The 15,061-nt window shown below is 31.6% G+C and overlaps 1 protein-coding gene across 3 annotated transcripts in view; it reads right to left on the bottom strand.

Annotated features, from left to right (window-relative positions):
• LOC145277545 (multidrug resistance-associated protein 1-like) overlaps positions 1-15,061 on the bottom strand; it is a 164,115-nt gene that overhangs the window by 65,959 nt on the left and 83,095 nt on the right. For all 3 annotated transcript variants that reach the window (XM_080129014.1, XM_080129015.1, XM_080129013.1), the window contains 4 exons: positions 13,067-13,128; positions 10,591-10,728; positions 5,077-5,307; positions 963-1,137 (listed from right to left, as the gene is read on the bottom strand). In XM_080129014.1, the coding sequence (XP_079985140.1) occupies positions 963-1,137; positions 5,077-5,307; positions 10,591-10,728; positions 13,067-13,128 (606 nt within the window). The remainder of the gene's footprint in view (positions 1-962; positions 1,138-5,076; positions 5,308-10,590; positions 10,729-13,066; positions 13,129-15,061) is intronic.

Raw genomic sequence — 15,061 nt, 5'->3', positions numbered from 1 at the left:
CCATGTGACTGATATACATATTTGATATTATAGACCCCCCCCCCCCGCCTCCTAAAACCAGACTCCGTGGAGAGTAGAGAGGTGATTCATCGAAAAGGGAAGGGTTGTTGAAAGTAGAGTCATAATCCAAGGCAATGGGGAGGGGAAAAAAAGACAGGTGGCTGAAAGTTAACATATTGAGGGGTCAGAGTTGTTTGGAACACTTGAATTTGCAGTTTGGGCAGATGAAAGAAGATCACAGTAAACAAAAGTAATCGTTAAGATGAGCTGATCAACCAATGACAACAGTCGATATTTAGAGGTCCTTTTTCCATGCCAGCGGTGTCACACATACAGTCAGAGCACAACTGATCTACAGACAATGTATCAGAGTTTGTATTTTCTCTTGTGAGTTTGCGTTGTTTTATTGTCATATACTTGTAAGCCAGTGCTCACACCTTTGGCGATCCTCAAAAAACATGGCCAGAAGAAAATAAAGGAGAAAAAAAACTTTGGCACATAAGCGCGGAGTCAGTGATTGTCAACGAACGTGCATACAATGTTATCACATTGACGCACATGTTCTCCTTAGATCACAAAAGTTAAACATTGAGCCTGGTCACTACCAGATGGGTGATTATTTGGGAATACTAGGCACCGTATGTCAGAGGATGTCGACACCTCCCTGCAAGAACTGAAGGAGGATATACATGTGACTGGGGACCTAATGTGAATTTGATGTTCCCATGAAACTTTCTCCTTTCAGGAAAACCAGTTCAACGCACCTAGAATGAATGTAACTTTGGGTTGATTGGTATATGGTCTTATAAGCAGTACATAAAAATGTGATGAGTCTTTTTATAAAGTTGAATTAATTTTAAATAGGATGTTTTGGTTTAACCATTAGCACGAAAAAAATGGGCCAAACTTTCCCATTTATTCATCTGGAAGAAAATAGAAAAAAAAAGAATATTGATAATTACCTTCCTGTAAATAGCTGATATCAAAGATTTTTCTACTCTCATACCAGTCCGCATGCCAATGTGATAATTTTGATGCGAAAATATTGACTGCAATGTTGTCATGATTAACATTATGACAGCCATTGTGTAACCTTTCCAGGGAGCTTCCTTGCTTTCAGTAAATGCTATTAAGTAACTGGAAAAGAATGAAAAGAAAACAAATTGTTGGGTAGTTTTTCTTTTACTTGCTTTAGCAACAAATTTTTTTTTTTTTTTTGTAAGGAGTTGTGTTTGAAGGCTATGTCAATGCAGTTTTGTAGAAAACAAAATGAGGCATACAACAATGTAAATGACAATATGTAATGTGGTTGTTACATTTTAACTTAGATCCAACATTGTGTATAAAAATTCTGCAAAGAAACAAAAACAAAAAAATTCAACACAAATCTTTTTTTCTGTTGGAATAAAAGTATTTATTGACGGTTGTTTCAACACCAAGCCGCTGACATGTAGTTTCAAAGCCATCAGAATATGGTCGTATTCTTACTATGTAAGTGTAATTTGTTTGATGGTTCACGGTCATCTGACAACGGTTTGGACGATTTAAGAGTCTTGTATCTTGTTAAGAGTTTCTTTTCACACTGACATGCGCTTTCTACTTTAAAAAAAATTTTCTCCTCTCTTTCTCCAATCCCAATGTCTATATCCATTTATTTTTTATTTATTTTTTTTTTTTTTTACACAGTGATCACCACTTATCAAGGCCCGGAAGCCACTCAGGGATAAGGGTTATTGCAAGTACATCACGTTAGTGAGGAGATTTTATGAAGTGTTTAATTAGGGGGGCGGTTCATTAGGAATTTGTTAACATTAGACTTGAAGACATCCAAGTTGTAGTCCGGAGGGAAGCAGGCAGACGGAACAGAGTTCCACAGGCGTGCAGTTCTAAGAAAGAAGCTTTGCTCATGAAATCCGCGTTTTGATTTAGGCACAGATATAGAGTGGGGGAAATTTTTCACAGTGGATTCAGCTAGACGGGTGATTTTCGTGAAAGTTTGGCGAGGGGGGACCAGGGATTGGAGTTCAGACGAGCACCTGCCATGAAAATAACGATAAAACAAGGATAGGCTCGCAACGTCTCTTCTGTGGGAGAGGGGTTGCAGGGTAGAGAAAAGGGCATCCCCCACTAAACCACGAAGTCTATTTTGTACTCTGTCAAGGCATGATAGGCTGTTTTTGGCAGCTCCTGCCCAGATATTTCTGTAACATCATGCTCGTGCCATGACTGTCATTTGCATACATATCATTGGCTTTGTTACAAATATTATAAGATTTTATTAATTTTCAGTAAATGCTATTAACTGGAAAAGAATGAAAAAAAATGACAATGTTTTTGTTTTTTTCATAAGAAGTTGTGCTTGAATGCAGTTTTGTAAAAAAAAAAAAAAAAAAAGCCACAAAAAAAAAAAAAAGAAAAACACATACAATGAGGTATGAGACATTGTAAAAAGAATGACAATATGTAACATGGTTGTTATGTTTTAACTCTGACTCGACGTTGTGTATAAAAGTTTGCAAAGAAACAAAGAAATTTGACACGAGTCTTTTTTTCTGTTGGAATAAAGGTATTTATTGCCAGTCATTTTAACACCAAGCCGCTGACATGTATTTTCAAACCCATCAGAATATGGTCACATTCCTGCTTTTCTGCAGCTGTAACCAATGGTAATGTGAAATTAGTTCAATTGTCCATGGATTCAGGAGTTTTGTATCTGTTAAGAGTTCTTTTTGTGCAGAGACGCGCTTTCTCTCCCTTTTCTTTTTCTCCTCTTTTCTTCCGATTCTAATATCAATATCTATAATAAATGTTCCAACTAAACGTTTTTTTTCTTTACATGCACAAAAATATCAAAATATCAAGAATATTGTTCAATTTAACTTTTCTAACAGACTTCCTAACTTTTGGTGTGTCTGCTACCGGAGGCGGTGACAAGGCAAATCAGTTCCTTTGCTTTTATTGTTTTTCAGTATTTCTATTGTGAAGCGATTTATTGAAATAAAATATAAGAAAAGGGTATTATTGAAAAATAAACAATAAAAATTAAAATTATATAGATAAAAATAACACTTTATTTGCACTTTTAATAACAAAATTAAAAATAAGTTTTTATTTTATTTGAAATTTTATAAGAAATATGTTTATGAAATTACAAAAATAATTTTTAATTTATCTAATAAATATATATTTATAAAAGTATAAAAATAATATTGAAATCAAAAAATTTCAAACATAAAAAAAATGTATCTAAGAGTGCAAAAAGTGCTTTAAATAATTCTTAAATAAAACTAATTTCAATAATTCTTAATCAAAATAAACTTTTCAATGATTATTAAAAAAAAAAAAAAAGAAAAAAAAAAAAAGAACGATCCGAAAAATGTAATAAAAAAAAGAGTACATGCACAGGGGAGATATAGGTGTTAGAGAAAAAAGCAGACACACCGGAAGTTAGAAAGTACGTTAGCTGACTATTACCAATTATTTTTCTTTCTGTAATCTACATTTTTTTTTTTTTTTTTTTTTTTTACATGGAGGTCACTACTTATCAAGGCCCGGAAGCCACTTGGGAATAAGGGTTACTGCGTGTACAGTAATCAATGGGATAGTATCGTAGTATTCGTCAGCATTGGAGATTCGACAAAGTGTCTTACTTAAGGTGGCGGTTTGTCAGGAATTTGTTTATGTTGGACTTGAAGACATCCAAGTTGTAGTCAGGTGGGAAACAGGCAATTGGAAGAGAGTTCCACAGTCGTGCATGTCTAAGAAAGAAGCTCTGCTCATGGAATCTACGCTTGGATTTAGGCACAGATAAAGAGTGGGGAAAATTAATGACAGTGGTTTCAGCTAGACGGGTGTTTTTCATGAAAGAAGCACATACAAGGTAAATTAGGGTCTTCTCTGGAGATATGAAAACCATCTTTAATGTAGGCACATATTCCATGCCCATGGCGATCTTGGGGGTCAGATTTAAAGAACTTGGGATCCCAAACAATGCCAAGTAACTAATATTAAATAAAGACGTTTCTTCTTAATACTACTACTACTACTACTACTACTACGACTACTTGTTTGATATTCAGCAATTACTAAGCAAAAAAAAATGCAAGATAACATTTTGATATTTTATAAATACAACAAAAATTACTGAGTCACTATTTTGTGACTTTTTGATGATATGAACAAACAAATTATATTTTCTTTTATAATCTTTCAAATTTATACAAGATAATTCATGTAAACTGATTTTTCTTTAAATTATGACAAAGCTTTAATATATATTTTGCAAGTGGTACTTCTTCACATTGGTGATCTTTTAAACAAACACATTTCAGATGAAAACATTATGCATAGAAGGCATTCCAAAATTAATGCCTCCTATTTTTTATTCCCGCCGAATGGTCAGAAAGTATTGCAAATTGCATTGTTATGATGACTGAACTTATGCATTTCATCTGTATTGCAGATATTAATGATCTTTTTTTTTTTCTTTTTTTTTTTTACAAAGGAGTCACCACTTATCAAAGCCCGAAGGCCACTCGAGGATAATGATTAATGGGTATACATTAGTCAATGGGATGATAGCGTAGTAATCATAAGCAGTTGAGATTTTGTAAACCGGGTTACTTGGAGGGTCTGAGACTCTAAGAATGAAACCCCTGTCATGGACGTGTGTCAGAAGCAGAGAAGCATCATTCCTGGCAAAAGTGCATTGAGAATGGTCATGACTAAGGCTATGACAACAGCATATTCTTATCATTGTTTTGACTCTCGAGTATATATCCGACACAGACACAGTTAATCAATCGTGAACCACATCACTCTATACAAAAGCATATAAGACACCAATGGATACAAACTTGAGAGTCAAAACAATAAAAAGAATATGCTGTTGTCCTAGCCTTAATCATGACTATGTAGAAAAATAAATTCTGGGGCACAAAAGGCTGCTAGTTTTAATGGTACCACTCCTGTATTTGTTATCTTTAACTTTTTGAGTTAAAAGAAATAAAAAAATAGGAGGCCTTACTTTTGGAATAAACCTTGTACTTGTTAAGATATGTAAAATGGTTTACTCACTTCAGCACAAGGGGACTCACAAATTGAAAGATGTCATACGTAAATTTGCACAAATGCGATTTCAACAAAGTTGTGCCAAATGTTCGGGCGAGAACTCGCAACAAAGATGGTTTCTTTTTCTTTGGAGCTTTCTTTGGTTGTGAAGTTCTTTTGACTTCTAAAAGTGAAGTTTTTTCAGTTACTTCTGATGGACCGGAAGAAATCTTTGCAGCTTTCTTCCTTCTTTTTTCACTGAAATTTAAAAAACAAAAAAACATGCATAATTTATTTTATAAGAAATAATATTGGAACCCTTATTCAACATCATTTATAAACATTAAAATGGTATACAGCTATCGTATTACCACGATCAAAATTCACATCATCAAATCTTGTTCACAATCACCTGTAAACTGTTCAGAGACTTGCAACTAAGTGAATATCTTCCATCATTCAGACGTCTTTGAATATCTTGTTAATCTATTCAGAAAACAGCACAGCTCCCATGACTTTTGGAAACATCTCCATTATGTTTTTAAATTTTTGAAATGATGATTGATAATTATTGGATTAATCAGGAATAATCAATACTATTTAAAGGTGTTCGAATAGTATTATATATTTTTTAAAAAAATCAATACTATTCAAAGGTGTTTGAATAATATATATTAAAAAAAAATCAATACTGTCCAATAGTGTTTGAATAATATTATATATATATACCTATAAAAGTGAAAGTATCTGTCTGCCTGTGTGTCTGTCTGTGTACATTTCCCTATGCAATAACTGTCAATTTTCAGTCTACAGACTCAAAATTTGATATACAGGGTATTGAGATTTGGGGAAATCTTTGTAATCTATTTTCGGACAGAAATTTGGCTGTTAAGGGGTCAAAGTTACACAATTTGACCTTTGAGAACTCTACCAAACTCCTCCGACAATTTTGGGTATAAACAATTGAAATTTTAGATATAGGTTCCTTGGACATGGATCTAACTTAATAACTTGATTAGAACCCAAAACAATAAATGTTAAGGGGGTCATAATAGGGGTCAAAGTTTTAAAAAATTTGACCTCTGCGGTCTCTACCAAATTACTCAGACAATTTCTGGTCTAAACATTTGAAATTTTACATAAAGGGTATTAAGAGATAGGGCAAGTGTTAATTAGTTTGGGTCGAAAATTTGAGCTACCAATATGTAAATGTATGTATGTTTGCATGTCTGCCTAAAAATTTCGACAGAAGCGACAGATTTTCACAAGATCAGTATCGTTTTGAAGCTCGACCCTTCAGACGACAAATCCAAAAAAATTGGCTAAAAACATTAATTTCTTCACCCTCAACTGGGCACTTTTCTACAAGGACGGGTCGCTTTTTTCACCGATATTTTTTAAAGTTATCCCATTTTTTCGATTGTCTAGCCTTAATTTAAACCTATGTCACTTCCAGTTTGGCGGTGGTCGTAACAGCAAAGACATCACGTTTTTTCCCCCCATTCTTTTCCTCCTTCGCGGTACGGGTTCGAGCCTGCCTTCCTACTACTACTACTTTTAAAAATTTTTTTTGCTCAACACACACCTCCAAACACCTGGGCAACGCCGGGCACCCATTGCTAGTATATTAAAAAAATCATTACTATTCAAAAGGTGTTTGAATAATATTATACATTAAAAAAAAAAAAAAAAATCAATACTATTCAAAAGGTGTTCGAATAGTATTTTATATTCAAATATAATACTATTCAAACTGCTTTGAATAGTATTGATTATTCCTGAATAATTCAATTAGGCTTGAAAGTTTCCCCCACCTTTTGGTGCTTTTGTTCAATGTCACTTCCAGATACTTCAATTTGGAAGTAAAACGTTATCTCTGACAGCCAATAAAAGACAAATGTGGTTTTTTTATCAATAAGAATAAGGAATTTCCTAAGAGAAGACTTTTATATCTTTGAAAAAGGAATAAGATTTAAAAATCAGAGGTTTAAAAACAAAAAAAAAAAAAGCGCTCCAAGATTTAAAACCTGAAGAGGTCAAAAGAAAGCAAAGAATTGTCTCAAGCAAAACTTTTGAATTTTGAGAGATTCTTGATTCTTTTGAAGAAAACAAAAAAAAAATCAGGCTTTTTTATTGATTTTATGGATGAGAAAACCTTATGAGCTCTTAACCCTGAAGGTTTTGTTGGAGAAAAAAAAATAATACATGTTTTAAAAAAAAGATACAGCTAAGGTAAGATCTAGAAAGCTGAAAGGAAAGGGACCTTTCAAGATATTTTTATTGAAGTTTATTGCATAACTGTTTTTACGGTTTTCTTTTGTTCTTTTTTCTTTATTTTTGGCAGAAAAGCAAGGTTTGTTCTCATTCTTTCAACCTATTTTGCTTTATTGTTTTAGGTGTTGCTAGCAAAGCCCAGTCGTAAAATACATTTAAGTTTGATATCTTAATTTATGCACATTTCGTATTTATTATTATAGAATCGATTCTCTACCATTTCATATTATATTGTATCCAATATAGTTAAGATTTCAAAAGTAAAAGAAAAAATATGACTTGGGTGCCATCAGCTAGAATTAAAACTGAAACCAAAATTTATAGCACCCCAGTCTAAGACAGTCATTGTCAGTTGGATAAGAATAAGCTAAAAAATATACTAAAATTAACATACAAATGTATATATATATTTGCACATGCATAAAAGAGCCGTTTAAGTCAGCTTATACTTGCCAAGTTCTTGTTTCTTTCAATGTTGACCCCCTTACCAACTATTTTAACCGGGTACAGACCTATAAAAAAACAGTCTACAAATTCTGCAACTTGCTGTCTTGCAGAAGATACGGTTTGAAAAAAAAAAAAAAAAAAAAAAAAAAAAAATGGAGACTGACAAACATAGTGAGTTTTATAATTGAGATTAATCTTTTGAAAAAGTTCTCGTCTATGTAGATACTCATTTTTTTTATATACTTTTGTGCTCAAATTTATTAGAGCAGCAGAATGAAAGTTACTTCCAGAAACTTATCAAGGAAGGTGACTTCCTCAAGAGAAGAGCTATTTATTTCAATTGAGGCAAAGTGACGACCTGAGCACTGGTGATGAAAGGAGAGAAGCTTGGTTTTAGCTGTATTAAAATTAACCATCCACCCTTTTCTCCATAGTACCACATACTCCAGGCTGAAAGAGAATTAAAAAGATCTTGATCATTAATGCTCTTCAAAGTGTTGCCATAGATGGTTGTGTCATCTGCATAAATGTTGACGAATAATTTTAAAATGTGATTGGTGAAGATCAAGAAGAGGATTGGGTCAAGAGTGTATCCCTGAGGCACACCAGTGTTCATACTATGTGCTTCAGACTTCTGACCATCAACAACTAGTTTTATGAGCCTATCAGAGAGAAAGGATTTGATGGCTGAGAGAACATTTCCAGATATTTCATAAAAATCTTATAAAGTAGATCTTTTTTTCCAAACCCTATCAAAAGCTTTTTATATGGCAGGAGCTATTACCCTATAAACGAAGTTCATATTAATAAATTCATTGATTCTGTGTGAAATTAATAACCACATCAGCTGTCGACAAAATACCGGATATGCTCGGAGTATTTTCACTCATAAGGAGGAAAGTGGCCCTAATTGCAAAAGGCAGAATTTGATGCAAACGTGTATTTGAATATGTTTTTCATAAAATTTATAATCTGTTTCTTAATTTAATTTAAACCTACCAGCCTGTTAAGACCTACATTATTCAGGACTGAAATAAAATGCTACATTTGTCTGTAACATTGCTTGTATGTGAAGATTCATATATTAAAAAAGAAACAAGTGTTATGGCTTTCAGCAATTTACAAAAAACAAAACAAAAAATACAAGATGACTTTAAAAAAAACAAAAAAAAAACAACACTTGAAGGCACAGGTCACAGGATTTGTGTTACTGATTAGAAAAACCCGGATACCAAAAACTTATCTTCTCTAGCATTTTTCTGTTTGTCCTTTCATTTTCAATAATCTTATGTATGCAACTTAGAATGGCTTTTGGGATTGTATTAGTAAGCTTTCACTTATATATATATATATATAACTATTTCATTTACTCACATAAAATTAATATACGAAAGTATAAATTTATGCGTAAACTTTGGCTATTAAGCTACACTGAATATTCCGCCATATATATTTTATAACTTACTAACTAGCTCTACCTATGTATTGAGCACTTTTGAAGTAAATACTTAAAGTTTACGCATAAATTTATACTTTCGTATATCAATTTTATGTGAGTAAATGAAGTAGTTATCCAGTAAGTGCATGTTCATTGGCTAATAGGAAGGGCGCGGTGGATACTAGAAAGCTGATTGGCTAACTAAAATCTCAATAGAAGGTGCGTATATAAAAACGACAGACAACCACAAAATTCGTGCATAAGCCTAAAGAGTCCTAGAGTGGATGAAACGCAGAATATTCAGTGTAGCTTAATCGCCCTATATATTTTATAACTTACTATATATATATATATATATATATATATATATATGGAATTTTTTTAAATCATATTTCATCTTTTATTTATACTAATCCTTTAATTCATAAAGCTCAATGTAATAACAGAGCATATAAAAAATAAATGACAAAAGTCTATATTTCAAATTTCAAGATGTTAACCACCTTGCACTACTAAACAGGTGCTGTCAAGAATTGTTCATGTCAATGTACTTAAAGGAATAAATTGTAAGATGGTCAACATCTTGAAATTTGGAATATAGATTTTTGTCATTTATTTGTTTTTATAGCACCAGGTGAAATATAATGATAAAAAATCAGAATTAAAAGTGTTAAGACAATGAACTGAATGTGACTTTTATCTTAAGTAACTAACCTCATTCTCTTCCAGATGCAATAATGAGCAATCTATTGGCACTCACATAATTGATAAAACCTAATCAGTTTATCAACAGTGCCACAGCTATGCATTTCTGCAGGCAGAAGGAGTATTTTCTGCCATGAAACACATCTATTTCCTTGTCCTTTTAGTTAGGAGTAAAATGTAGTATCTCCAAGATGCCTATCATCATTTTAAGACAGATGGACAGACAGATAGATGGATAGCCTGTGTCACTACACTGCCACTCTCTGCTTGCTGTCCCCATTTTGGGTCTACAAGCAAATGCATCTTTCCTTGTCGAATTCTTGCCAGAGAAAAGATAGAGCATATTTCATTAAAATACTTGTAAAACAAGTACAGGGATCAGACATTGCAAAGATGGGACAGAGGCTGGAGCTTGGCTGATAGTCAGAGACCTATGAGATTTAAGGCTCTTTTTCAGATCTTGTCTAAGAGTGAGAGTCTATTGGTAGATGCACCAGGCCAGATGTGGTAACAAAACTATGCATGAGTGAATGGTGGCTTTGTAGAAATATGATGATTGAATACGTTTTGAAATCTCATCATGCAAACTTATCACCGCTAATTTCTCAATCCAATCGTTCCATTTTTGATATATTAAACAGGTATATAAAGAGATTTAAAAAAAAAATGATACTTGCTTGATCCGATTACATCTTCTGACTTCTCGTTCCCATTGGGCATCAAATTTAGGAATGACACATTTAGCTTCATCTTTTGGATGCAAAGCAAACATATCATCTTCGTTAAGTGTTTGTCGATAGGAAAGTTTTATCAGCCTAAAAAAATGAAAAAAAAAATGTGATTTACTTTAAAATGTGTGTTGATAAGTGTTTTTTTTTTTTTTTTTTTTTTTTTAAATAAAAAACAGGTTCAGTTTTAATAGATTGCCCCATAGGAATCTTCATTCATAGAAATCATCATTCAGCTGAGTAACAGTTATATAAATTTTGCTACTTGTGTAGATTGGTGATCTTTTAAACGAACACATTTCAGGTGAAAATATTACATACTTTCTGTAACATGGTCCATAATATGTTAACACATCACAACCCACACATTGTATGCAGACAGTCGCAAAAAAACAAAGACAAGGATAGAATTTGACTCGCGCTTTTTTTCAGTGAAACAACAGACATTTATTTACAGGTACTTTTCAGAATAATGCCTTGTCACTTGTTTAAAAGTTTTCTCATGCTCAAATGTGCTTAACAAGACTCTGCCGTGTCGAACATGTGGTACTCTTTGTCCGACCATGTTTAGGATGCATATCTTCCTGTCGCTCTTGGCCCACATGTGTAATATGTCTGTCTTTTATAATCGTTTTCTTTCCTTCTTCGCTGTCATGTCACCTCACACATGGCTCAGTCATTTGCACATGTTGACTGCTGCTGCTACTATATGGGCGTCCACTGTTACACTTAGGTGTCACGTTGAAATTAATATGAATTCCAAAAATTCATAAATATGATCCAATAGAGAATGTGCTAAATGTATTTTAAATCAAAATCAGCTACATATACATTCAAAGACGTTGTGTTTAAAAATGTTAGTAAACATTTATTTAGTAAAATTTATCAATAGCAGTTATCTCCCCTTGGATCTGGCAAAATCTCCAATATTAAAACACAAAACTTTATAAATTGCTAAACTCGATAATTTTCATTTGCTTGTAATCATTTTTCTACTCGATAATTTTTTGTAATTTGTACTAATTTTAACATTACATGTAAGTATGTAATGTTTTCACTCGAAATGAGTTGGTTTAAAAGATTACCAATCTACACAAGCATCAAATTTTCTCCATTTGCAATACTCTTTTCTTACTTTTCATCACTCAACTAAAAATCACAATCCTTGATTCCTTCAAAAATAGTGACTCAACAATACAAAAATAAATAAATAATAAACTGAACTTCAAAATTATATAATCAACTCTTTGTTGGAATGACATGAATTATTTTAGTTTTTAATTGTTATTTTTTTGCACATTTTTAAATATAAGGTAGATAACTCCTATTAGATTCTTCAATTTAAAAAGAGTTACATCTCTTTTTGATTTTTATTTTAAGATAGATATTTAAAAATGTCTTATATTAACAGTCATCTGAACTGGACTAACTAATTTTAAAAATAAACTGTTACGTGTTATATTGTGGCCCCTTGGCTATGATCACAGCATCGTATCTGTGTTATGTCGAGGTAGACAGTGCCAAAAGTTAGAAAAAATATCATGATTAATTGTTAAATTAAGTTAAAAATATATTCATAAAAAGGTTTTAAAAGAAAAGAATGTTAGTTAAAATATTTGTTAAATATTTAACTGGGGAATTTTAGCTCAAGGAAAAATGTTATGAACAGCGGAAAAGCATAAACAAAGTTAGTTTGAAATTTGGTTTAAACAACGATGTGGCTTACGTGACAAACAAGATTGTTCACTTTGGCTGACGTTAGAGACACATAAGACAGGAGAAATCAGAATTAGGTATTAGTCTGTAACAAGAAGTCGAAGAGACAAGTTGTGTAGTAGCTCACCAATGAATTAGTTAATGGACAATTATTTTCCTGAGACCAAAGAAAAGGGAGTTATCTGCCTTTAGAATGAAACGTCAGCCAATTACAGTTTGAAAGACAAAAAAAAAGCCTCCTCAGATTTCATCATAATGCATTCAGCAACTCCTACGTTATTTTATCTGTAAAGTTCTTTAATAAATCTCTTAAAGGTTTTACTTTATTATCAGATGCAACGCAAATGAAAATTGGCTTTTAACAAGCAAAAGTTTCATACCTATTTAATTAAAGTGACAATAACAGTGAAATAGAATTCCAAAGGACAGAAGCTAAAATCTTGTAATAAACTGAGCATTTTGTACTTCTCCATGTAGACTTACTTTTTAAGAGTAAGATTCACAGTTTGGAGCTACAGTAGACAATGATTGTTTAAGAATTTATAACAGTTATAACAAAAGTATTGGAGTGGACAGCTATTAGTTATGACCTGGAATCAATAGCTATTTGTTATAACTTTAAGTAGACAAATACTTCACCTAGTTAGTAAACAATTTTTTAAAAAGTAGCAAAAAACAAAATAAAACAAACAAAACAAGGAAAACTTACTTGTTTAACCACCAAAAAGATAATCGAGATGGGAACGAGGCATAGTATTCTGGATTGTTAAACTGAAAGTAAAAAGATCAACTATAGTAGAGAGCGACCTAAAGACTCCTTTTTCATTATCTACTACATCAGAGATTGGCAATCTATGAATTTTTTGTCTTACTATCTTACTTAAGGCATGATATAACTATAAATGAATCAAACCAGTGACAGTTGGAGAAGTGATATGATTTAAATATAAATCATATTAGGCACTAATCCTTTCCCAGGATTACTCCACTCACTCTTGATCCTCATCCTTAAAGAAAATACTTTAAATCTGAATGTACACTATGTTATGTTTTAATATATATATATATATTACTATTTCATTTAATCACATAAATTAATATAATAAGATATAATTTCATGCATAAATTTTCACTATTTACTTCAACAATGCTCAATACATAAGTAGGGCTAGATAGTAAGTTATGAAAATATATATGGCAATTAAGCTACACAGAATATTCTGCATTTCATCTTCATGAGAATTTGTCAAGCTTATGCATGAGGATAAAAAGCGGAATATTCTGTGTAGCTTAATTGCCATATATGTTTTCATAACTTACTATATATATATATATATATATATATATATATATATATATAGGTTCATCATTTTACTTGAAATTGACTTAGTTTTTATATACCAATCATAATGGATTAAAAAAATCTTCCTCCATAAAGTATTTTTTATAATGAAAAAAACGTCTCATGAGTACATAACAGAACATGCAACAATAACATAATTTTACACATTTATTAGTCACAATACAGAAACGTATTGTAATGACTATCTTTTGAAAAGTAATAAATGACCAACTGAGAAAACTTGATATTTGGAACTTAGAAAGTATATATATATATATATATATATATATATATATATATATATATATGCAGGTTTGAGGTGTTCAAAAGTCAGAACTAATGAAGACAATGAGGTTGTAAAATAGTGTTCAATAAAAAGAGCAAAATATTTTTTTATTATTTGGGGGTGAACAGTTATATATGGTCGCTACAAATAGCAATCTGTTTCAGTCTAAGAGATTTCATCAGGCGACCTGAAACCTCTCGACGCCAAAAGGAACAATGAAAAAATGGGATAGATTAGAGAGAAATTAAGGAAAATGGAGCTCTTTAAAAAAAAAAAAAAAAAGAAAGTACAAAAAGTTCATAAAGGGTTTATAATAAGAGGATAGAAAAAAAAAAGAAAAAGGAAAGATCGCATTAGGACCTATTGGAAGATATTCAAAACCTTTAACAGAATGTAAATTTGAAATAAAATTAAATATAAATATATATATATATATATATATATATATATATATATATATATATATACTAGCTGTACCCGGCCATGCGTTGCTATGGCTCAGTTTGTTAAAATGGAACACATTCCTCAAGAAAAATTGCATTTTGTTCGTTTATTTACTTTTATTATTTTTTGCAATTTTTTTTAATCAATAAAAGTTATTCCCCCCCCCCCAAAAAAAAAAAAAAGATGAATTTTTTACCATAAATTGTTAGGTGAAAGTTTTTTTTCAGGAAAACTTGCACTTTTTTTTTTTTGTAAAGAAATTTGGCAGTAAACGTTTCTCTTTGAAAACAGAATTTTTATTATAAAAAGAACAGATGAATGCTTTACATGAACACTGTAAATAGTTATGTGAATGTAAAGAAAAGTTTGATTCTTTTTTTCATGAGAATGTACAAATTATTTTTTTTAACAGATGTTCAGAAAATAAATAAAAAAATACTTTCATCATTAATTATGCAGAAAAATAAATAAGATGTTGATTTAGTGCTTCAACATCATGCTTATAAATTATGATAAAACTTGCTGAGTATGCGCTGTTTTACGGTTGTTGTAAAAATAAAACAGAAACTTAAATTTCGCTCCGTTTTAATCTTTCTTAATTTTTTAATTGTGCTCCCCCCCCCCAAACGAAT

The sequence above is a fragment of the Euprymna scolopes genome, chromosome 6, assembly GCF_053919585.1.
Source record: "Euprymna scolopes isolate OS-2025 chromosome 6, ASM5391958v1, whole genome shotgun sequence".
In the NCBI taxonomy this organism is placed as follows: Eukaryota; Metazoa; Mollusca; class Cephalopoda; order Sepiida; family Sepiolidae; genus Euprymna; species Euprymna scolopes.
Note: the sequence above shows the minus strand (reverse complement) of the source record. Positions and strands in the feature narration are given on the sequence as shown.